Below are 26873 nucleotides of genomic sequence, written 5' to 3' on the forward strand. Positions count from 1 at the left end.
ATCCATTCTTATTGTTTGCAGTCATTAACGTTCCGTAAAGTAACCAGGAACACTGGATTGGGAAACACTGAACAAATTACTCCTGGGGGAAGCACAGTACAATTAGTTTCTTGCAAGCCTCTGGTCACAACGGTCTCATTCACCAATCAATACATAATCTTGTTTTATGTGTGTTTCAGGTTAAAAGACACCTTATTTAATACATAATGTTGATTCATTAACATTGAGCTCATGGCCAAGAGCACTGTAGCTCACGCCTGAGCAAAGCTTATCTAACATACGTGTTTTCTTTCTAGGGCTCAGTGCGTGCAGCCTTCTGTGCTTAGGAACACTCGACAACATTTCTGGGAGTAGGGGGCATTTTAAACAGCAAAATCACCAACGAGTAGCACAAAAATGCAAAAAAATGTGGCACTTAATAGACTACAAATGAGACATTTGTTTATAGTATGAGAGCTGAAACAGGAAAACAATGTTTCCTTGTTCAGCTCTAACGGGGTATGTGAATGTCAGGCAGGCCAAATTTTTGCAGCTCTGTTTGTGTTCACAAATGACTGTGAAAGCATTGGGGTTACAAATAAATTTTAGCAAGTAGGCAAATTCACAAGTAATGAGAATCTGTGTGTAATGAATATCAACTATATATCTTATGTTTATTATGGGCAATTATTTAGTAATGTATAGGCCATATGTATTTTTATTAACTAAATGATAATGAAATTATCAATTTTATTTTATTGAATATATTATTTAAATTAAATCAACATTTCCTTTTTTATATTACATAGCAAATTAATGTACGTTATTATAGAAGATGTATCTTTGATAAGCAAATTATTTGGGGAAAAAATTGTAGTTAAGACTAAACGATTCTAAGAGACCTGAAGAGTGTGTATGTGTGTGTGTGGAAAGAGAGAGAGAGAACAAATTCCATGTTTTAGGAGCTTAGATTTTGAAATGAGGTCAGATGGGTCATAGATCCCAAAGAGGAGAGAAATGGAAAAAAAAAAAAAAAAAAGACTGGAGTCACTGGAAGTATGCAGAGATGAAAGGTGCTTCATTCAGCAAGATTATTTAAAAGTATTGATGAAAAAGAGGACATTCAGAAAATTTAAAGCCACGTGGATAGCAAGATGTTCAGAAACACAGATACCCAGAGACAGCTAAATGTCTCCAGTAGTTCTGGAATATTGGAACATATTCAAACAAAAGTGACAACCCAGAGTATTGCAACCCAGTGAGAAATACGTGTTACTACTTGAAACTTTCCTTATTGATCTAGTTTTGCAAATGAGGAAGCCAAGAATGGGGGAGGTTAAGTGTAGGAGGTATAGCTTGAAACTCTCCTTATTGATCTGGTTTTGCAAATAAGGAAACCAAGGCTCAGGGAGGTTAAGTGTAGCAGGGTGAAAATATTGGTAGGAATAGATCAAGCACTGGTCTCTTTTCTCACAGCCTGAAAGTTTTTCCACTAGGAAGAGTTACCTTCTATCAATGTTTCATTGCTTGCAGCCAATAGCATATCTTCTAGTTATATAGATCAGGTATAATGACTGCTGAAAATAAGACAAAATGCTGAATCACCAACATGCAAATATGTGTCTTATTAAAAAATCCAGTTGTTTGTCTAGAACTAGTGTCAAGTGATTGCACATGTATTAAAATACCTCTAAGCATTATAAGCTAAAATCTACAAAAAAAATCTCTATTTTGAATGGATAATTTCTTAAACGATGTTAAAAGCTGAAATTTCTTTGTAAACAGTTTTCCAAACATAGTTTAAAAATAATTAATTAGAATAAGATGAATCCCAGGGGCTGTCCGTATTGCTTTTTCTTTTCTTTTCTTTTTTTCTTTTTTTTGAGACAAAGTTTCACTCTTGTTGCCCAGGCTGGAGTGCAATGGCACGATCTCGGCTGGTCTAAACCTCCGCCTCCCAGGTTCAAGCATTTCTCCTGCCTTAGCCTCCCGAGTAGCTGGGATTGCAGGCATGCACCACCACGCCCAGCCAATTTTGTATTTTTCATAGAGATGGGGTTTCTCCATGTTGGTCAGGCTGGTCTCGAACTCCCGACCTTAGGTGATCCGCCTGCCTCAGCCTCCCAAAGTGCTGGGATTGCAGGCATGAGCCACTCTGCCCAGCCTTCATTGCTTTTTCTATAATGAAATTGTTTTATGTTCAAGAAGTTTCTCGTTATCAAATATTGCACTGTAAGGATGATTGTTCCAGAGGGGAGAAATTGATGAGTGCCAGAACAGAGAATTTCAAGTTTTTCTAAAAGTGAAAACTCTATGGGTTAAACTCACCCCTTCTCATGGCCCCATTACTGAGACTCCTGGGTTTAGTTTCCCTGACTCAGTAAGTTTAGAACACAAGGCCTGGGTCTCTGCATTACTAACAAGTACCCCAGGTGATTCTGAGATAGGAGCTCCTGAGCCCATTTCAGGAGAAAGCTGGAGAGCATAAGACTTACAATAGCATAATTATTTTTACTTTAGAGATTTCAATAATAAAGGCCTTCTTAACAGCTATGAGGGTTAATACATAACTGTCCATTATTCAAATGCAGTCTTATTTACATCAAGCTTTGCTCCAGAAGGCTGGCTCTCTCCTCTTCTGTCTCCTCTGCTTTCCTTTAAGACAGCACTTCCTACCTGCTCTTAGGGTCTTTATCACATCTATCACCTTCAGCTATTCAGCATGAAGCAACACAAGCTTTGCAAGTGTATTGCTTAAACAGCATGTTTTCACTTTGCACTGTTATCACACTAAAAAATAGCAGCAAGCCTAAGGTAAATCAAGTTCTTAATTACTCAGTTGCTTTATTTACAAATATTGAAATCTCTTCAGGGAGAGACGTGAGTAGACCCAAACTACCATTCAATGGAGATTTTCTGCCTATTTCAGCCATCTCTTATTCATTTCCCTGTCTCCTTACCCTACCACTCTTTTTGCATTTAGGAAAAGATAATTTGTAATAAAGTAAAATCATGATTCTCATACAGATATGAAAATAAAAGTTAAAAAGTTTTAAAGATTTTTAAAATGAATTATTAATGAAGAAATTGGAAAGATATTACAACCAGTTCAAAGGAGAATCCAAAGAAAAGACGTATCTACACATTAGGAACACGGAAACAAATGTGCATACGGAGGCAACACTGGATTCATCCATGGTGGAGGAGGGAAGTCACTAGAACCTCAACCAGGTAGAAGTTGCTTGTCTACAGACAAGACAAGAATTATTTGTTGTAAGGAAACAGTGCCTGTATTTCTAGACAAAGACAAAAAAAAAGTCTGGCAACCTACGTTAAAGGATGATTAAATGCGTCTTGGAAATTAGAGATAGAGAATTGCTCTGAAGAGATTTAAAGGCTTATCTCCCCCAGATGCATTTACTTATTTTCTAAGAGTAATAAAAACCTAAGGACTGTACCTTCTCTCCTCTGAAGAAAATTTGTGACATTCCAGAGCCAAAGTCTCTCTATCACTGTATGGAGGGAAGGAGGAGAGAATGTGCCAGGCACCCTCTGTAAGTCCAAGCCTCATAATTTTGTGAAGCTCCTCTTGTGGTGCAAGTCCAGCAGGTACAGCTCTATCTAGCACTCACTGCATCTGCAGGTGGGAAATTGAGGTATGAGAGATTGATGCTGATGAGATTCTCTATGAGTGAATGGTCCCTGATTCAGAGGTCCTCTGTGTCTGTTAGTATAGATTAGACAGGTAGGTAGGTAGTAGATAGATCATAAACAGATAGATATAAGCTGTGTATTGTCAAGATAATTCTTTAACTTGCAAGTAGGGCAACATCTCAGGGCCCATCACAGTTTCAGATTTAACATTATTTAGCAATTCTATTAGTTATCTACAATGTATAGAATTATATAACAGCTCAAAGCAACGAACATGTCAGAGCCACCGCAGCATCTGAATCAGATAACCTAGGAGGTTGTGCTCTAATCTAGACAATGCGTTGTTTTTATTCATTCATTTGTTTATTCCCTCATTTCTTCAACAAATGTCTTCTACATTTTGTATCAAGCCTTGTGCTGTGTGCTGGAGATATGATTGTTACCAGATCACAAACTATTGCTATTCTCATAGAGCTTGCAGACTGGTAGGAAAGACCAATAAAGTCAACCAGAAAGTACTGAATTACAAATTGTGATGAAGTGCATGTCTTTTACCACTCTTATGCCTAAATAGGTGTTTGTAGAAACTTCAGATCACTCAATCATGTCTGAAAGAACAGTAAAGAGGCTCTAATTTGAGACTTTTCAGAGATTTCCAGATTAATGAAGCACATGAGGTTTGGAACCTGGCTTTTAAGGCACCTATCTCGGTTGCTCAAAATCTGTTGTGACAATTTAATTGTGTCTGTTCTGCCCTGGAAATCTAGATGGCCTGATAAGTGTGGCATCTGTTTAACATCATACCTTGTAGTGCTTTTTATTAGAGAATAAAATCACTTACAGGGACTATCATAATATTGAAATATTTTAGAATTTCAAAAGGAAACGTTTTTATGAGCTACTCTTTAATGGTTGCCATGCACTATGGCCTTGAATCTCTTGCAACACCTTTAAATACCTTTAGAATCAGGTGTTAATTGTGACCCAGTGGATGCTAAACTACAGGGAAGTCTCACTCAGTGTGATCCAGAAGGGAAAGAGACAAAGGCTTCAAGCAGGTATATTGTCCGCCTTGCTTGGTAGCTAGCTGCTTCTTGCATGCCATTGATTTACCACAAGAAAAGGTGAATAGTTTTTTTGAACAAAAGAAACAGAGTCCAGCAGTGGCTAGGCTGTCAGATTTGTCTAGTTAATAATAACCTTAAACTTCCAATAGCCAAGGTTGAGTTGGCTGAAATTACGGAATTTCAGACCTCGTTCTGCCAATTTAATTTCCAAATTTGGAAATGGAGACTCAGATTTTACCTGACTTTCCTAAGGGCACAAGATCCATGCCAGATCTGCAACTCAGATCTCTTAATTGACTTCGACATTATCCTGCTGACCACCCGTAATTTCGTTGGCTGGTAGATTAAGTTCTGTTTGAGAGCATTCTACTGTTGAAGGGTGAACTGAAATGCAAGGGGGAAATACAAAAATAACAGCTATTGTTTCGCAGAAAAATAATAATCCACACGTGGAAGGCAATAATTCTGTGAAGTTAGTCCAGCCTCATTTAGCCTGCCTGTCTAATCCAAACTCCGATGACTGGGAAAGGAATAGGAATGAAATTTTCAAAGTATACCTCCTTATTTGGATTGTTGATCCATGTGAATGTCTTAGCTAAAAAGAGAGGGGAAAGTTTTGCCTACTATTACTATTTTTCTCCAATTTGGGATATTCCTCTGTATTACAGAAGAGTTATATGACTTAACAGCACATATGTAGTAGAGTTTTGACAACTTTCACTCTGTTTTTTGTCTATTAAATCAGAGGCTTTTTGATTTATCTGTTCTTGTGTCTGCATATATCACAGAAAATATAGTATAAAGTCTGTTGCTGGTAAAGTTGAAGGGCAGATATCACATGCCTATCATCTGTTACAAACATTGTGAGATTTTTATTTCATCTAGGAAATTTTGATAATCAGTATGATGGAAATGTTTACAGACATTCAGGCACCAATAGTGATAACTCTAGAAGTCACTCAAAGATATTTTACTTTTGTGTTAGTTGAGATGCAGTGTCAGATGCATTCAGTTCAAAAGAGTAACTTCCTATTGAACTGCCTAACTGTCCAGATGACATGATATCAAAATGAGTATTTCAAATTTAATTTTAAAAAGATGCACACTCATAATTAAATGTTGATTAAGGAGAGGTATATAGAGGGCTACAAAATTTTGACTTTATTTTTGCTGATACCACGAATAGTTGTTAAGAGTAGAAAAGGGGCTGCTTACATTATGTAATATAAATTATTTCTTGAATTCTAATATACATTTTTTTAAATATTGTGATATCACTGGATTTTGGGTGTGTTGATGAATAATGTTTTGTAGTTATAATAGGCAGCATTTTTCCTTTCTTGCAGAGAAATAAAATAATGATGCATCTTTAAAAAGATGGAATATCAATTTCAATGAAATAAAATACATCATAAAAAATAATCAGATTTCCTAATATTTTTCATCATAAATATTGTGTGGCTAAATTATATGAAAATGTTAAATAAAATTACTGTAAATCCATGGCAATAGTATATATTTCAGGAAAAATAATCACTTACCATAACTTAAAAATTCCGAGAATCCATTTGTGTTGATTCTACCTCTCAGGGAAGTTTGATGACTAGAAAAATTTGACTCAGATAAAAGGTGATTTTGATTTTCTTTATTTATTTTAACTTTTGCAGACTAGTGATGGTCTCCTCTCTTTCTCCCCCCATTTCTGCATACAAGAAACTGCATGGACCATCATACAGCACAACAGCTCTGACTTAACAAAAGTCAGAAATACTAATCCAGAGAACCCATATGCTGGGTTTTTCGAGTATGTGGCCAGCATGGAGCAACTTCAGGCCACTATTAACCGTGCGGAGCACTGTGAACAGGAGTTTACTTATTACTGCAAGAAGTCACGGCTGGTCAATAAGCAAGGTAAGTAAACCATGGTGTCTGTCTTGTTGCACACATCACATCATGCACTTACTCAACTAGCTCCTGAGAATTTTAATTCTGCAAAGTGGTGGTGTCTAGCCACTGAGGGTATATGATCTCACATACTTAGTAAACATGTCACAGTCTGGAAGTCACAAAGATGCTTCTGCCTGAAGAGAAGAACAAGGTCAATTTACACTGAGCTTTATTCAAAGCCTTGATTGCTTTTAAACTCTCTTCCTGGCATTAATTGGATAACTGTACAGCAAAGGCCTCCTTCTGATACTCAGTGAATGCACAGTGTTTATCCCTGATAAAGGGCAAGTAACACATAAGGTTTATTTTATCATGGAAAACAGCTAATAAAAATACGACTTAGTTTTCTGAAAGTGAGTATTCTACGTGCCTCTTTCTCATGGATTGTTGACAGCCTCTGGGTATAATGGAAAATTAGAAAAGGCTGCCAGAGACACAGTTGATTCACTAGTTCAAGGAGGAATCAGAAAACCATCTTGACTCTTTATTTTATTCTGCTGTGAATAACCAGTCTGCTCCTGAGTTCTGGTTTTGGTCTTATGTTTTCTTTCTTTAGGGCATCTTATTATGTCAGAGCCTCTGTTTCCACCACATCTGCCTTACAGTAAGCCTTAATGAGCTAATTCTTGAAGTCACTGCAAGAGCCTTCCAGCTGGCCTCCTAGCTTGTCATCTCTTCACATCTTGTAACCATCCAATGCAAAATCCAAAATATTAGTCTCTATGAAGAAAATTAACCTTTAAGAAATGCTGCCCCCACTTTTAAGAAACACAGTTCTATTTAAGAAGCTCTCCCGCCTTTCTGTTGTTTGTCTGTCCAACACAGCCTCTTCTGCTGGATCCTGGAATTGCGTATTCTGTGTCCACCCTGCTTATACAACCCTCGTGCCACCCTCAAACACATATTTTGTAGCAGTGGCATTGAGGTGTATTTTTCTTTACATATTAGATAAAATTCTAAGACGTTTGTACAATAACGCTACTTCTTTCATGTTCCCTCCTGCTTGTCCTAAGAAGGGCTGGAGTTTCAGATAGAATGACAAAAATTTAAAAAGAAATTTGTTTCATATAGAAATAGCATATGTCATAGAGATCATGCAAAAACGCTGAACTGTCGTTCTGACATTTGAACCCTGCATTTCCGATTAAGTCTCTCTCTATTCTCTACCCACTAAAAATCAGATTATTTTCTCTCCTGTGACTGACTGCCCCCTTGCCCTTCTTCTGCTCTTTCTCCTCCTCATTTTCCTTTTTCAGAATGTTTTCATTTGGCCTCTACCCCTCCAATCCCATCTTTCTGGAACCCACACAAAACTTACCTCCTCCTGGAACCTCAATTCTGTGTGCAAATGAGGATCAGACAGTTGTAGTGCAAACAGCATAGGATTTACAGCTGGAGGTGTGGGTGTGTTTCTCATTGGCTAGGTGCATCTAGAACATAGATAGATGAAACCTTGATCATGAAATGGATGAATGGTTAATGAATCTCAGTCTTCGTTTTCTTTTCTCCAAAATGGGGCCAATGATACCAGCCTCACAGGGTTGCGGTGATGATTGGGTGGCATAGCATGTACAAAGTGCATGGCATGAGCCCCCCTCATTTCCAGCTCTCCAGGGCATTGTGGCCATCGTGAACATACACAGTTTAGTTTGTAATGGGTTGTTCATTGTTGGCGAATATTCATCTTAGAATAAAAAAACAGATAAGCAAATCTGGAAGGGTATTCTAAGAAGAAGAATGGTAATTATGGAGGAGTAAATGAATGCTGTGGAACAAAATGAACTCAGGTCATTTATGTGGAAAAGAGAGACAAAAGGAGGTCATGCAGTATATGTCTTTCAGTGTTCAGCTTATTCTGTTTAGTATAATGCCCTTCGTGTTCATCCATGTTGTCACAAATGGCAGGACTTCCTTCTATTTAAGGCTGAATGATATCCCATTGTGTGTGTGTGTGTCACATTTTCTTCATCCATTCATCAATGGACACTTAGGTTTTTCCGTATCTTGGCTATTGTGAATAAAGCTGCAATGAACATGGGAGTGAAAACATCTCTTCAAGATACTGAAGGATATTATGCTGAGTGAAATAAGTCAGACACAGAAAGACAAATACTTCATGATCCCACTTATATATGGAATCTAAAAAAGTTTAACTCATAGAAACAGAGTAAAAGAGTGATTTCTAGGGAAGGGGGCTGGTGTGGAGATGTTGGTCAAAGGGTACAAATTTGCAGTTGTAAGATGAATATATTCTGGAGACATAGTATACAGAATGATTACTATAGTTAACAACAATGTATGGTGTACTTGAAATCTGCTAAGAGAGTCGATTTTGGTATTCTCACCATAAAAATATAAAGTAGCTATGTGAAGTGGTAGGTATGTTAATTAGTGTGATTGTGGTAATCATTTCAGTGTATATCAAAACATTGCTTTGCACACCTTAAATGTGTACAATTTTAATTTGTCAATTTTATTGCGAAGCTGAAAAATAAAATGTAAGAAAATACAAAAGAAGGATGGTTATCAAAGTTGACGAAGAAGTCAAGCTGTAACAGAACCAGAAAGCAAAATCCCTGCGAGACTGTTGAGCAAAGACCACACAGAGTAAAGGGGCTTGATATGGTTTGGCTGTGTCCCCACCCAAATCTCACCTTGAATTTGTAATAATCCTCACGTGTCAAGGGCGGGGCCAGATGGAGATAATTGAATCATGGGGGCAGTTTCCTCCAAACTGTTCTCATGGCAGTGAATAAGTCTCATGAGATCTTATGGTTTTATAAATGAGAGTTCCTCTGCACAAGCTATCTTGCTTGCCACCATGTAAGATGTGGCTTTGCCCTTCCTTGCCTTCTGCCATGATTTTGAGGCCTCCCCAGCCATATGGAACTATGAGTCCATCAAACCTCTTTTCTTTATAAATTACCCAGTCTCAGGTATGTCTTTATTAGCAGCATGAAGACAGACTAATACAGGGATTGACACAGAATGTGAAGGAATCCCCACCTTTAAGGCCAGTTTTGCCTGCACACTTTTTTTTTTTTTTTAATGCTTCCCTGGTGTTTCAGGCTCAATAACCAGTTTTAGAAAGTCAATTCCAGAAAGGCATGGAAGAGGGGATCTAGAAAGGCGTGGAACATGACTAAATACAGAAGTTTTTCTCAGATTGGTGACCTCATGATTCGTGTGGAATAGATTTGAGGTGGAGAGAGTTAAAAGAGACAGAACAATTGGATTCTGAGGTCACAATAAGAAACATAATGGGGTAGAACAGGAAGTTGTTTTCAGACAAGCTATATTTGGAGTTTCAGATCTTGGTGATTTAGTGTCAAGTGATAATGATGCCATATGTGAATGAATAAAGTGAAATGTGTATGAAAATATGTTTTCTGCTGCTGAGGATCTGTGACTCAGCACACAGGAAGGGTGATCAATGGGAATGCTCAAGTCATTTAGGATATTAATTATGGGAGGTGGAATGTTCTACCATATCCAGGGGTATTTTTTACCTTTAATTTTTATTTCTCAGGATTTCAAAAATTCATTCCTTTACTTATTTAAATTCTTTAGTATGTTTTTTTTTAAAGTCTTGGATTGAACCAAAGTCTGATACCTTAAAAAACATTCAGTGATTTCTATTTTATAGGGAAGACATGAAATTTAGATGTGGGAATATGGCTCAGTATTTAAGAATAACTATTTTTCTTTTTAATCTATGAAAACATAATGTTTTAAGCAGTATATTGAAATATATTTATTAAGTATTTCAAGCAATTTTCACCTTCTGGTGAAGGGCTAATCATGTAATGAAAAAAAGATGAAGATTCTTCATATTAATGCGTTTATGCATAACACAGCTTCTAATAACTCTTTGCTGGTTTTTTGTTTTTGTTTTTGTTTTTTTGACGTGGCCAGACTGGCATGTATAGTAACCCTGGGAGAGAGATTGTCAGCATTAGCACGGGGCTATCTAATAGTAAGTTAAAATGAGCATTGGCATTTATAAGCAAGGGAGAAATTAGTAAAAATCCCAGATTCTCAGTAGGGCTAATGGTGACAACTTAAAAGTTTGAAAGTCGACAGAAAAATGGTAAAGCACCTTTGAGAAACTGACTGATTCTATGTTGCTTACATTCTTCTCATGCCCTGATTCTCAGATGACTACAATTTTTCCTCCATACTTTTTTTTTTTCCATGATAGATTGGCTACATGCTTCACATCCTTCTCTGAAAATCCTTGCCTAGATGTTCTCTCTGTTCCTTGCTCTAGTTCCTTGGCATCACGTTTAGTCTTAACTCTGAGAAGGAGCTGGTAGCTGAACATTTATCGTAGGAAGAGATGCATTTGGCTGAGGGAAACTTCTGTTGAGTGTAATATTCGCTTCCAGCATGAAGATTTTTCAGTGTTATTTCTGTAGTCTTCAAATAAATAGCCAAGCCATTAAATGGAAGATAAAATATATACTTCCAAATAAATCTTAAATCATGACAAGGGAGTGCCAAATCATGCCTAACGTTTTTTAACAGCTAGGATATTTTTAGAGAATAAATTTATTGAGATAAATCAGGGACTTTACATAACATTCCATAATGCTTTAATGGGCATTTCATGATTTCAAATCAATTTTGCTTTGGTATGTTAATTACTATGATTTATATTTTGATGCTAACTTGTTTCAAAATTATTTTTAAAGAAATTGCATATGTGAGCTGCTCTCAATTCGTTTTTTACTATCATGCCTAAATTAAATAGGAACTGCTGGTTTCTTTTCTACCCAAAAACAAATGTATTGGTCATTTAAGCCTAAATAATAACTTTTTTATCAAAAAAGTTTTCTTAAGGAAATGCCAGCAATCATACTGTTTTGCATATCCTTAAATCCAATCAATCTTTCTCCTTTTATTCTTTTTAATGATTTTGGAAGAAAAGGAATTATATTGGGAGAGAAGGTGGTGGAACATAAAACAGATTTTCACGTTTTTCTTTCAGATGGAACCCCTCTGAGTTGGTGGGTAGGAAGAACCAATGAAACGCAAACCTACTGGGGAGGTTCTTCGCCTGATCTTCAAAAATGTACTTGTGGATTAGAGGGAAACTGCATTGATTCTCAGTATTACTGCAATTGTGATGCTGACCGGAATGAATGGTGATTTCCATATGATTTCTTTATGCAAGAAAAAGTTCATTTAAAAAAATTAATCACTCGAAGTATGTATAGCTAGCCAGATACTGAACAAGTTAGTGCAATGAAGTAATTAAATAAAGGTTTGTTTTAATGAAACATGGTATAGTCAATATAATCCTTAGTATTAAGTAAATGCCTTTTTGAGTTATTTTCTGTAATGGACCATAAGTCATGTATATTTTAATTTTATAATCAAACAGAGACACCTGTTACATGAGGAATTAATTATTATTCCTTTTAAAACTATATATAAGTAGATATTCTATTATCTTAAAAATATGTTTACAGCCAAAGCACATTTCTTCAATAGTCTACCTATAAAAGCTTTAAAATTATCAACTTAGAATTTACTACAATTATTTTAACATGCAATTGTTTTATATTTTTAAAAAGACAAATCATACCACAAAGAACTAATGTTCTGTGGATTATATTTTGAAAAAATAGATCTGTAACATTTTAGGAATTTTGAAATCGAATTAAAATATTCCTCTAAGCAGAGAAGAATCTTATGCTTGTGTTCTTTGTCTGAAAAGTTTAAAAAAGACATTGATAGTATTTGAGACAAGAGTTGGCATGTACACTGCTCTTATTTATTATTTGTAAAGTGAAAATATTTTAAATGTTTATATTTACATTTCAGCATAACGTATATGTTACATGCTAAGCAACTAGACCTGTACAGAAGACTTATTTTTAACAAATATTCGTAGTCAATCTGGATGTAATATGAGTGATTTTGTTACACAATGCATACTGATTACAGTGATAAATCTGTTAATGTAGGTCATAATTTGAATTAGATAATATTTCATTTAGTTAGGAAACATCAACTAAATCCCATCACATCAACTAAACATCATTTAGTTGGGAAACTAATATTTCAATTAGTTGGGAAACATCAAGATTATGTTATGTCATACATCAAGATTATGTTATATCATACATCAAGATTATGTTATATCATAAACATCAAGATTATGTTGTGTGTGTGTGTGTGCGTGTATTTCTTTTAGAATTGCATGTCATACTAAAAAGTGTTACATGTTTGGTATGAAGAATATTGTCTCTCTTACTTAAACTCTCATTTTTCAAATTTCTACTCCCTTTGGAAGGCACCCTTTTCTTATCACTACCTTCACAAAAAAATACCTACACAGTAATACTGTATTTTAAAATGTTAATAAAATGCTAGTAGTAATGCTTAACAACAATAAAAATTACCTAATCATTAATAACTCTCCAATGCCTCCATAACATATTGCTAATTAAAAATGACTTTTAAAAATAAGATTATAAAACTTCTCATATTAAATTCCGCTAATGGTGAAGTAACTTGCATAGAGCTAACCCTTCTCAGATAATTGTTGTAAATCCAGGAAAAAAATGTTATAAAAACAACTACTTGAAATAAGCAGAAAGTAACCAAATGTTGGCAGAAACTGCCCATGTGTTTACAGCAAAGACAATATTCCAGATATAGAGATAGGATTGAAAATTAAGCAAAATTCACACAGGCTCCACCTAATGAACTATCACACCAAGCAATGGCAATTTATTGTGATAAGGCTGTGATTTAACTGCCTATGAAAACAAAAATGAAATCTTTAAAGAATAACAAAAGATTCTGGAATCTTTACAATGTATCCATGATATCCAGCATGTTATAACATTTACTGAATATTCAAAAAAGAGTACATTTTCATCTAAAATCAAGAAATTAAGAGCAGTTATTACAAACCAACCTTGGGGTACTGATGTTTGAATTGGCAGAAAGAAACTTTACAGCAACTATTATAAAAATATTTGAAGACTTAAAGGTAAAAATAATCACAATGTGTAAACAAAGGGTATTTTAAGCAGGTAAGTGAGAACTATAATATGGAACCAAATGTAAATTTTAGAATAGAAAAGAGCATCTGAAATAACAAATTCTAATAGAAATTCTTCAGGCTAAAGAGAAATAATGGATGAAAACTCAGATCTTCAGGAAGAAGTGAAAAGCACTGGAAATTGCAAATATGTTGGTAAATATAAAAGCCAGTGTTTAAATTATTTTCTTAATTAAAAAATTAAATTCACTGTTTATTTTTATTATAAAGTTTATAACATATGGATTTACAATATATTACAACAATAGATGAAAGAATATGTGTGTGGAGGGGAGCAGCGTTAAATGAATTATGTCTTAGCAAGCTTCTGACATTTCACATTGTTAAAAAACATAATGTCTAAATAGACTGTGATAAATTAAGAATTTACTTTGTAATCTGTAAAGCAAACATTGAAATACAATAAATATAGCTAAAATGTGAATAAAGAAAATAAAATGAAATACAAAAAATATGGAATAAACCAAGAGGAGGCAGCAAAGGAAAACGAAAGTACAAGAAATCATATGGGGGGCAGCCATAAAAAAGGATAAGTTCATGTCCTTTGTGGAGACACGGATGAATCTGGAAACCATCATTCTCAGCAAAATAACACAGGAACAGAAAACCAAACACCGCATGTTCTCACTCATAAGGGGGAGTTGAACAATGAGAACATATGGACACGGTGGGGAGCATCACACACTGGGGCCTGTTGGGGAGTGGGGGGATAGGGGAGGGATAGCATTAGGAAAAATACCTAATGCAGATGATGGGTTGATGGGTGCAGCAAACTACCATGGCCCGTGTATACCTGAGTAACAAACCTGCATGTTCTGCACATGTATCCTAGAACTTAAAGTATAATAAAATAAAATAAAATGCTACAACATTTCAAAAAATAAAAAAGAAATCATATGGGGGAAACAAAAGAAATAGCAAAATGATAGACCTCAAACTACAGTATCAATCATTACACTAAATGTTAATGTATTAACCAATTCCAGTAAAAAGATAGAAAATTGTCCATTGAATTAAAAAATCTCCAATTGTGTTCTATTTTTAACATATGCTATATTTTATATTCTCTGTTACATATTTTCTACAAGAGACATTTAAATGTCATTATGTTTTGGCCAGGCCCAGTGGCTCACACCTGTAATCCCCGCACTTTGGGAGGCTGAGGCAGGTGGATCACTTGAGGCCAGGAGTTCAAGACCAGCCTGGCCAATATGGCAAAACCCTGACTCTACCAAAAAATACAAAAGTTAGCTGGGTGTGGTGGTACACATCTGTAACCTCAGCTACTTGGGAGGCTGAGGCACAAGAATGGATTTAACCCAGAAAGAGGAGGTTGCATTGAGCCAAAATTGTGCTACTGCACTCCAGCCTGGGAGACAGAGTGAGACCCTGTCTCAAAATAATAATAATAAATAAATCAACTGTCATTCTGTTTTTATGTGCTCCAATGAGTGACTGGATCCTTACTCTTTTGTAGGTGCAAATTTAGTTCAGAACATCTTGGTTTTGCAATGCAATAAGGAGTATTAAAAGTTCTTAAAAATTTTGTTGTTGCTATTGTTTTTTAGGACCAATGACACTGGATTGCTTGCTTATAAAGAACATCTTCCAGTAACTAAGATCGTGATTACAGACACAGGCCGACTGCATTCAGAAGCAGCTTATAAACTGGGGCCTCTGCTCTGCCGGGGAGACAGTAAGTGGTTACAATGTGTTGAAACCGTATTTGAGAAAAGAACCATGACTTAAAGTACCATCACTTAAGCATCATGTTTCTATCATATAATAACTAATCAGACTTCTATTGTGAACATTTTTTTTTTGATTCCACATATATGAGGTGCCTTTAGTAGTCAAATTCATAGACAGAAAGTAGAATGGTGGTTTCCAGGGAGTGGGGACGGGAAAGAATGGGAAGTTACACTTTAATGAGTACAGAGATTTGGGAGATGAAAAGATGAGTTTTAGTGATGGTTACACAACAGTGTGAATGGACATAATGTAATTGAACTGTAAGTATACTTAAATGGTTAAAATTTCAAATTTTATGTATCTTTTACCACAATTTTTTTTTTTTTTTTTTTTTTTGAGACAGAGTCTCGCTCTGTTGCTCAGGCTGGAGTGCAGTGGCGCGATGTTGGCTCACTGCAAGCTCCGCCTCCCGGATTCACGCCATTCTCCTGCCTCAGCCTCCTGCACAATTTTTTTAATTAAAAAAACTCTTTAACTATCTGAAGGCTACTATCATGACCCTTGGAATAGTCTTCAGAGTAGACACATTTATTTCCTTCAACCATTCTTCACGTGACATGATTAGAGTCCATTCATACCTCCGGTCACTCACCTCTGAATGTTCTCTAGCCACTATACCCCTGTTTAATTGAGACTGTAGACCTCAATATGACACTGACCAGTTAAGAATGGAAAAGGCCTATCACTGCCCTCAATATGGCTATTAGATTTGGTAATTCAGCCAGACTTCCTACTAATTTATTACAACGCTGTTTATTTCTATAGAGCTAATTTTCCAGCTAAAACTCCAAGTTCTTTTTTATTTTTTTATTTTTTTAAATTTTTTTAGTATTTATTGATCATTCTTGGGTGTTTCTCGGAGAGGGGGATTTGGCAGGGTCATAGGACAATAGTGGAGGGAAGGTCAGCAGATAAACATGTGAACAAAGGTCTCTGGTTTTCCTAGGCAGAGGGCCCTGCCGCCTTCCGCAGTGTTTGTGTCCCTGGGTACTTGAGATTAGGGAGTGGTGATGACTCTTAAGGAGTATGCTGCCTTCAAGCATCTGTTTAACAAAGCACATCTTGCACCGCCCTTAATCCATTTAACCCTTAGTGGACACAGCACATGTTTCAGAGAGCACGGGGTTGGGGATAAGGTCATAGATTAACAGCATCCCAAGGCAGGAGAATTTTTCCTAGTACAAAACAAAATGGAGTTTCCTATGTCTACTTCTTTCTACACAGACACAGTAACAATCTGATCTCTCTTTCTTTTCCCCACATTTCCCCCTTTTCTATTCCACAAAACCGCCATCGTCATCATGGCCCGTTCTCAATGAGCTGTTGGGTACACCTCCCTGACGGAGTGGCGGTGGGGCAGAGGGCCTCCTCACTTCCCAGACGGGGCGGCCGGGCAGAGGTGCCCCCCACCTCCCAGACGGGGCGGTGGCCGGGTGGGGGCTGCCCCCCACCTCCCTCCTGGACGGGGCGGCTGGCCGGGCGGGGGCTGTATTGTGAACATTTTTAAGTACGGTCTGAAATACTCTTTCAGTCAGTCAACAAATAAGTACTCCTATGAAGTACAAAGCTATGATGGCAAACCTCGTTAAGGTTCTAAGAGAAAGAAACCACTGGGCATCTCAACTTGATTAGTTCATGAGTACATTCCAGCATTCCTGAATTTCTAATTGCTGTTACCCACATAAGAAAGCCTCAGTGCTAAACACAGTTATTAATAATTCATGTGAATTTCCTACTGTTAGGCCTGGGATGAAATTAGAATGTCAATGGAATCATGTCATTTTAACCCCAAATATATTTCAACTGTAAATCTCTTTTTTTTTTTTTCCAGTTTGTGTGTGTGTGTGTGTGTGTGTGTGTGTCTGTGTGCATTTACTTTAAACCAGTGGTACATGCTGTTTTGCATATGCAATGTATTAACATTTTAAACCAGAATTTTAAAGTTCAAATATAGTTCCACTATATTTATGTTCCATATATACATATATATGTTTTATATATATATATATTTTCTTTGATCAGGGAATGAAATGAGCATATGTATTCATTTATAGGTTGTTAACCTCTCTGAAAAGAGTTAGGTTAGAGACTAGTGCATTAAATATGTATGCTTTTAGTATTTCCAGAACTTAAAATGGAAATAGATGAAATATTTGTTTACAGTAACACCACACCTTAAAATAAAATTTTATGCTAGGGGCACAACAGAATAAGAGGGAATCTGATAATTCAGTGGATTTATGGAGACACAGAGCAGAAGTTGCTTAGTTAAAAAGTAAAGATGATACTGGCCTTTAAAAATTATATACACATTGTAAATACTGTTTACCATTATACTCACCATCTCTGATATGTATCACCTCTACTTCCTGTTCTACCAGTGAGCCTTACACAATCCCATGAAGATGACATAGGATATTTCATGGGAAGAAAAATTATGTGCAAAGAGATGAGGTTGTAAACTTCGGATGCATCCAGGAGAGTGTAACGATTTTTCATGGCTGCAGAGAAGTTGCTTTATACATCACGTGTACCTTTCACTGCTTGCTCTGATCTTAACCCTGCAGGGACCCAGACTGGCTTCCTCTGCCTTCCTTATTTCATTAGCCAAAACCCCTGCGTATTTGTATGTTTTAAGGGAAGTCCCTACCAACTCTCTCCCTTAGACTTTCTTTCTCCCAGACTTCCTGTCATCATTTTAAGCACACAACATCATTCCACTTAGAGCAGTGATTCTCCATCCAAGGCAATCTTGCCCTGCAGTGGACATTTGGCAGTGTTTGGAGACATTGTTGGTTATCACATTGTTGGGGAGCGGGATGCTACTGGCATGTAGTGGGAGAGGTCAGGGTTGCTGCTAAACATCCTACAATGCATGAGACGGCTCTCCACAGAGAAGAATTATCTGGCCCCAAATGTCAGTAGTACTGAGGCTGAGAAACTAGAGCTTTGAACTACTGTGACCATGGGAATACAGAGGGGAGCTACTACATTAGCACTAAGAATTTACAAATAGTTTCAAGTATTTAGAGACCCGCTAATTAATCTCTGACTTATTAATTAAACAGTAATCAAGTGATTGGTCTTCTTGCCTCCTGTATCTATTTTTAGCATTGAGGTTCATCTTCACGTGAGGTTATTTTCTGCATGAAGGACTAAGGACTAAGGACTATTTTCTGCATGAAGCGTTCTTTATTTTCTCAGTTAGATGAGCAGTGGCTTCAGAACAGCGAATACTCCTTTTTTCCATATGGGAAATCTGTACCACTTAAGTTACAACGCCATAGGTACTTTTTTTTTTTTCATTTCCAAGTGAGGCTCACTGGACAGATATAGGACTAACAGATAGAGGATCATGCACGGTAGGCCTTATAAGCAGAGAAAAGCTGCATGGACATTACTTTGAAGGCATCAGGACTACACATTGAATAATTTAAGACTGAGAAATAACTTAATTCTCATGATTCAATTGAAAGCCTGACGATCAGTTATAAATCTAAAGATCAGTAAAGTGACCTCCTCTGATGTAAGACAAGGAAAAGATGAGAGCTTGAACTAGGCAATGATTGGCATGGAGCTTTAAAAGGGGGATCAACTACGAGGTAAATTCGATATGATTTAGATGTAAGATTGAGAGTTAAAGCCTTGGGGATGATCTCCAGCTTTCTGATTTCAATAAAGCCATTAGTGTCATTCATTGAGACAGGAGATTAACACTTTTTTTTTTTAACAGAAAAGTAAAAAAGTGAGAATGAAAAAAGTAATATTTTCATTTTCTCACACAAACGAGAGATATTGAAAAATGTAGATCAGCCATGTTTTTCTAGGAAAGAAGGTGAAGTTGTGGGAAAGCAGGACAAATAAAACATGACTGTTGGACCTACTAGTACCGGTTATGAGGTTACCCTAATTTATTTATGTTGTCTTTTTTCAAAGCTTTCTTTTCGTTCTGTTTTCAATTTCATTTACTGCTGCTATTATTGTTGATATCAGAAATCAACTAGCAAACTAGGAAATAAGAGAACTTCCTCCATGGCATAAAGGACATCTGTGAAAATCTGATAGCTAATGTCATACTTTGAATAGTCAAGGATATAACTGCTTTCCCTTTAAGTTCAGGATAAAGGCAAGAAGAATGTCTGCTCTCACTACTCCTATTCAATCTATTACTCATGGTCCTAGCACATGTAATAAGTCAAGGAGAGGAATTCAAGGCATTTATTAAGTTGCGGCAAAAGTTAATCAACCTGATTTTAATGGCAAATCAGGTTGCCATTAAAAGAAGTGGCAAAAACTGCAATTACTTTTGCACCAACCTTAAGTCAGAATGAATGAAATAAAATGTCTATTTACAGGTAACATGACTTTCTAGGTAGAAAATCTCAAATTATATTTTTAAAAAGTGAGTTTAGCAAAGTCACAGGATTCAAGGTCAATATTCAAAAGTGAATTATATATATTTTTTATTATTATACTTTAAGTTCTAGGGTACATGTGCACAATGTGCAGGTTTGTTACATATGTATACATGTGCCATGTTGGTGTGCTGCACCCATTAACTCGTCATTTACATTAGGTATATCTCCTAATGCTATCCCTCCCCCCTCCCTCCACCCCACAATAGGCCCTGGTGTGTGATGTCCCCCTTCCTGTGTCCAAGTGTTCTGATTGTTTAATTCCCACCTATGAGTGAGAACATGTGATGTTTGGTTTTTTGTCTTTGCGATAGTTTGCTGAGAATGATGGTTTCCAAAAGTAAATTATATTTCTATATGCTAATGATAAAAAATTATAAATGATATTTTAAAAGTACCATTTTTATACTAGCACCAACAACATAAAATAGTTTGGTGTAAATATAACAAATTATTAAGAAAAAATTAAGAAAATTATATTTTAAAATTTATGAATTAAAAGATTTGATAAGATGTGATTTTTTCCCAAATTTATATATATACTGAAAACAATCCCAATTAAAATCCAGCAATCTCTTTTTTGGGGGGGGAGTAGAAATTGGAAAGCTTATCTTTAAATGTATATTGAAATGCAAAGAAAGTAGAATAGCAAAAATGTTTTGAAAAATATAAACAAAGTTTGAGATACACTACCAGATTATAAGACTTACTATAAAACTAACAGATATTCAAGGAACTGTGATATTGACATTACAATAGACAAATACATGAATGGAATAGAATAGAGAGCCCAAAAATAGACCCATGTATACATGGTTGCTTGACTTTTTACAAAGCTACCAGGGGAACTCAATGATAAAAGGATAGAATTTTTCAAGAAACAGATCTGGAACAATTCGAATCCAATTGAAAAAGAAAAGCAGAATGAAAAAAAAAAGAGTGTCAATTCATACTTCAAAGCAGATACAAAAATTAACTCAAGATTAATCATAAACTTAAATCTAAAACCACAAACTATAACACTGCTCTAAGAAAATACAAGGGAAAATCTTAGTGGCCTTGGGTTGGGCATAGATTTCTTAGATACAACACTGAAAGTATAATTCATAGAATAAAAATAATAATAAATTGGGTTTCACTAAAAAGCGTCTGCTTTTAAAATGACACTGTTGAGAAATTGAAAAGAAAAGCTACAGACTGGGTGAAAATATTTGCAAAATACATGTTTTATAGAGGCTAATACCCAGAATATAAAAGTAACTCTCTTGTGGTACAATAATATTGGAAAAATCAATTTACAAATGGGCAAAAGATTTGCACATACACGTCACAGAAAAAATATGGATTTAAATGAGCACATTAAAGATCCTTAGCATCATTAGTTATTAGGAGAATGCAAACTAGTACTACAATGTGATACCAATATGTAACTGTTAACATTTAACAAATAATAATAACAAAAAAACCCCAAAATATAACAAGTGCTAGTAAGGATTTAGAGCAACTAGAACTCTGGTACATTGCACTACAGAGGCAAAATGGTACACAGTGCTTTGGAAAAGAATTTGGTTTCTTATAATGTTAAACCCACATTTACCATATGACCCACCAATCCCCATCTTAGGATTTTATCCAAGAAAAGAGGAAAATCTATATGCATATAGTCAGTTTTTTGTTATTATTATTGGCTTTATTCTATAGTCCCCTAAAAATGAAAACGACTCAAATGTTTATCAACTAGTGAAAGGATACACGTTCTATTTTACTGTGGTGTACCCACAATACACAGTGGAATACTACTAAACAATTAAAAAATAGACTGTTGATAACGTGCAACAACATAGATGAATCTCAACTGCATTACTCTAAGTGAAAGAAGCCAGACTAAAAAGCCTACATGCTTTGAATGATTCAATTTCTAAGATATTCTGGAAAAGTCAAAACCATAGGAACAGAAAAAGGATCTCTGCTGCAAGAACTTTGAGGTGAGAGGAATTTTACACAGGGGTACAAGAAAACTTTGTCAGTTGAAAAAAATGTTCCATATCTTGAGGGTGGTGGTGTTTTTATGGTTTCAGGTCCTTTTCAACTTCTAGAGCTACACACAAAAACAGGCTGAATTGTACTCTATATAAATTACCATAATTTATTAATATATTTTAATAAATAATAAATGATGTCTTATTCAACACATCTGACTGAAAAACAAAACAAAAACGTTAATAACGTTTGCATAGCTATAGTTGCTTAATTTTAAGAATTGGAGGCTGAGTGCAGTGGCTCAAACCTATAATCCCAGGGCTATAGGAGGTCAAGGTGGGAGGATTGCTTGAGACTGGGAGCTCGAGGCTGCAGTGAGCTATGATTGCACCACTGCACTACAGCCTGAGCAACAGAGTGAGACCTTGTCTCTTACAAAACAAAATTGGGTCATCAAAACAAACAGAGAAACAACCGACCACTAGAAGTAAATTCAGGGAACAGTAAAGATTTCAGTAACATGGATATTCTCCAATTCTCCAGCACATTTCTGGAATCGTGCTGAATATGTTTCTAACTTATATTGACTTTAGAAACTTTAGAAAAAGAGTCAAAGGAAAGAATCAAGGGAAAACATCTGGGTTTACCAGTTAGCAGAAAAGTCATTAGTAGGAGGAGTCACCTATATATTTCCTACGTAATCAGCCTGCCAAGAGCAGTGGGAACGTATTTATTTTTGAGGAACCATCCAGAGTCTTTTAGACCAACAGTTCCTCCACTTTAGCATGTGTAAAAATTACTTGGAGAGCTTGTTGTAGCACAGATTTCCGCTCCTTATCCCAGAGACTGTGATTCAGGGGGTGTGGGTAGGAGAATCTTTCTTTATCTCCCTCCCTCCCTTCCTCCCTTCCTCATTTCCTTCTTTCCTTCTTTCCTCCCTTCCTTCCTCCCTTCCCTTCCCTTCTTCCCTCCCCTTCCGCTTCTCTTCCGTTCCTTTTTTTTTTTTTTTTTTTTTTGACAGAATTGCCCTCTGTTGCCCCGGCTGGAGTGCAGTTGGCTCATTGCAAACTCCGCCTCCTGGGTTCAAGTGATTCTCCTGCCTCAGCCTCCCAAGTAGCTGGGATTACAGGCATGTGCCACCAGGACCAGTTAATTTTTGTGTTTTTAGTAGATACAGGGTTTCATCATGTTGGCCAGGCTGGTCTCGAACCCCAGACCTCAAATGATCTGCCCACCTCGGCCTCCCATAGTGCTAGGACTACAGGCATGAGCCACCCCACCTGCCTGGGTATGAGAATTGCTAACAGGCTTCCACATGCTGCTGCCGGTCCATGGAGCACTCCATGTAGTGCTGCCCCCAGCCAGTGCGGTTCACAGGCTTGTACTGGTCTGCACATTCTTTGCTACCATTCTGTGAGGAGGCTAGTACAAAAATATAGAGTATTTCAGAATGACTTCTGCCATTTGGACAGAGTAATTTATGTCTGTTGGACATAATAGTAATAAAAGATGGACTGGAGATAGTATTTTGTATACCTTTGCTTTTCCCATTCATTTTTCTAGCAATTTACATTTTTAATTTTTAATTTTAAAAATGTAAAATTTTCGTGGGTACATAATAGATGTATATATTTATGGGATACATGAGACATTTTGTCACAGGCATGCAACGTGTAATAATCACATCATGGAAAATTGGGTATTCACCCCTTTAAGCATTTATCCTTTGTGTTACAAATAATCTAATTATACTGTTTTTGTTATTTTAAAATGTACAATTACATTATTATTGACTGTTGTCACCATGTTTTGTCATCAAATACAAGGTCTTATTCTTTCTAACTATTTTTCTGTACCCATTAACCATCCCCACCTCCTACTGGCCTCCCATTCTCCTTCCCAGCCTCTGGTAATCATCCTTCTACTCTTTGTCTCCATGAGTTAAATTGTTTTGATTTTTAGACCTCACAAATAAATTAAAACTTGCAATGTTTGTCTTTCTGTACCTGGCTTATTTCACTTAACATAATGACCTCCAGTTCCATCCATATTGTTGCAAATGACGGAATCTCGTTTTATATGGCTGAAATAAAAAGAGTGAAAAAAAGCACATTTTTCTATATAGGTAGTTTAAGACTCACAGCTCTAGGTGAAAGTTTGGGTATGAAGTGGACCAATGGTGCTGACATAGGGCCTGCCCAAGTGTTCTAACTGTAGTTGCAGTATGTTCAGAACCAGAAACAGAGTTTCAGAGTAGAAGCCCAGGCATTCATACACAGGGTTAAACCTACTTTCTTGACACACAGCAAGAAGACGTCTCCAGAGACTTTGTGCTACTTCAGTGAATCTTGCAACACAAAGGGAGCTCCTGGACCACGATGGCATCTGGCTCCGCGTCCTTGTCACTCACTCTCCCTTATCTGCAAAATCTCCCTAACTCTTTTACCAAACCCTTTCACACTCAGATTAAAACTCTTCCACCATGATTTCTAGATGACATAGTCATTCTGCGTTCTCAAAACATGTTTAGCATATTACAAAGATGTCTTTCTCATACTGGGTTTTAATTATTTTTGAGCCCCTCAAGAGCAGGGTACATTCCTCATTTATTCTTGTGTTCCTGATAACTAATGTATTACCTGTTGCACAAAAGATAATCAATGAATAACCGTTCATGAAATAAAGAGAATGATTTAATATATGCATGTAAAGAAACCTACAGCTTATGAATTATTAGTAAGAGACATGAATACATTTTTGCTTCTATAAGCAATTAAATAAGTACATATATACTTTTACTGAAAGGAGTCTAGACTCTATTGAATTATTGACTCTGATATAAAAAATCACATAGTAGAAGAATGTCTGCTTCCATCTAAGCCATTTCTCATCAATATGCCTGAAGTTGTAATAGTGAAAGTACTTTCAAATAAGAATATGATTTTAGTTAATATTTTTTTTTTAACTTTTCACTCAATACAGTGCCTTTATTAAACTGAAATGATTGCCACTTCTTGGAAAATAGATTATTTTATGGTCTATTTTGCTTTGTTTTTTTGTTCACTTGGAAAAACATTTATTACCAACCAATAATTTATATGCAAGAAACTTGATAAATGTGAGGGAACAAAAATTGTTTTTAGTACTTTCAAAAGGTTTTCACTTTGGAACTGGGAACCCTGATAGTTGTCAGGACCATGGTATCCTTTTGGGGGAATTTTATACATATGCATACCTTTAGTTAATTGTCTTAAATATTAATGACTGACTTGATACAAAATCATAACTTTTTTTTTTTTTTTTGAGATGGAGTCTCACTCTGTCGCCCAGGCTGGAGTGCAGTGGCACGATCTCGGCTCACTGCAAGCTCCGCCTTCTGGGTTCACGCCATTCTCCTGCCTCAGCCTCCCGAGTAGCTGGGACTACAGGCAACCACCACCACGCCTGGCTAATTTTTCTGATTTTAGTAGAGACGTGGTTTCACCATGTTAGCCAGGATGGTCTCGATCTCCTGACCTTGTGATCCACCTGCCTCGGCCTCCCAAAGTTCTGGGATTACAGGCGTGAGCCACCATGCCTGGCCAAAATCATAACTTTTTAAAGCTGTATAGAAATACCAAAAAAGCAAGTAAAAAAGACACCAAGAATCATATAACTCAGAAATAATGATTAATATCAATTGAATATCTTTCCACATGTTGGTAGATATCTCTAGTGCAGGGCTTCCCAGTCTCACCACTCTTGACATGGGGGCTGGATAATTCCTCATGGTGGTTGAGGACCATCCTGTGCATTATTGGAGCTAAGCAGTATCCCTGGTTCCTACCCAAGAGATGCCAGTAGCATCCTTCCTCCAAATGTGACAACCAAAAATGTCTCCAAACATTGCTAAATGTCCCCTGGGTAAAGAATTGCCCTAGGTGGAGAATCACCACTTTAGACAAAATAATTTTAAAAAGAGATTGAGAAATGAATTTATAAAACTTTATTCATTTAAATTGAGAAGGAAAACAGCAAATTTAAGCCAAGATGGCTCATGAAATTTATATATCTAACAAAGTATATTCAATGTAAGTGATCCCGCTAAACTTACAAAAAAAGATTATGCGTGTTTTAAAAGATTGTAGAGTCACTACATTTTATATTAAATGTATTTTTAAATTATAAGCAGCATTTATCTACTGTGAGAAATGGAAAAGCTAGCACTCATTTCTTCTTTCCCCTTCTTTATCTCCCCCTTCCCAGTTTTTGCTAGTTATGCTATTATTTGTATATTGTTACTTTTAAAGGCTAACCACTAGTTCTATTCTCCAATGCTTTTTATTTTGATTAATTTGTTTTTGTCAGGTAGTTGATATTTTACCTTTTTTTGTCTTTAGAAAGATTCTTGAGGGTTGCATTTTTTTGATTTTGTATGTGCTTGAGAATATTTGTTGCCTTAGGATTCTAAAACTCTGATGCTTTAACTTTATATTGTCTATTGGGAACAGCTTAATTGAGATATAATTCACAGCCTATAATTCACCCTTTTAAAAGTGTACAGTTCAATCAAGTTTAGTATATTTAATCATTTTAGTGTACTCTACAGATTTGAGCAGCCATCACCATAATCATTTTGAGGACATTTTTATCACCCCCAAAGCAGACCTGCTCCCATTTTCCAGACACTGTCCATTTCACGCACTCCCCATCCCAGCCCTAAGCAACCAGTAACCTGCTTTTTTTTTTTGCTACAGACTTGCATATTCTGAATATTTCATATAGATAAAAATACAAGATATGTGATCTCTTGTGACTGACTACTTTTACTTAGCGTCATATTGTCAAGGAGGTTCATCAGTGTTGTCGAATACATCAACACTTCATTCTTTTTTATGACCAAATAATACTCCATTCTGTGGCTAGACCACATTTTTGTTTAATCACTCATCAGTTCATGGACATTTGGGCTGGATCCACTTTTTGGATATTATGATAAGGCTTCTGTGGACATCCAGGTAT

The 26873-nt window shown here is 36.2% G+C and overlaps 1 protein-coding gene across 3 annotated transcripts in view; it reads left to right on the top strand.

The window, feature by feature from the left end:
• Positions 1 to 26873, top strand: part of CNTNAP4 (contactin associated protein family member 4) — a 281020-nt gene that overhangs the window by 207015 nt on the left and 47132 nt on the right. For all 3 annotated transcript variants that reach the window (XM_055366612.2, XM_004058016.5, XM_019012821.4), the window contains 3 exons: positions 6414 to 6611; positions 11638 to 11794; positions 15294 to 15421. In XM_055366612.2, coding sequence (XP_055222587.2) covers positions 6414 to 6611; positions 11638 to 11794; positions 15294 to 15421 — 483 coding nt within the window. The remainder of the gene's footprint in view (positions 1 to 6413; positions 6612 to 11637; positions 11795 to 15293; positions 15422 to 26873) is intronic.

The sequence above is a fragment of the Gorilla gorilla genome, chromosome 18 (assembly GCF_029281585.2).
Source record: "Gorilla gorilla gorilla isolate KB3781 chromosome 18, NHGRI_mGorGor1-v2.1_pri, whole genome shotgun sequence".
NCBI lineage: Eukaryota > Metazoa > Chordata > Mammalia > Primates > Hominidae > Gorilla > Gorilla gorilla.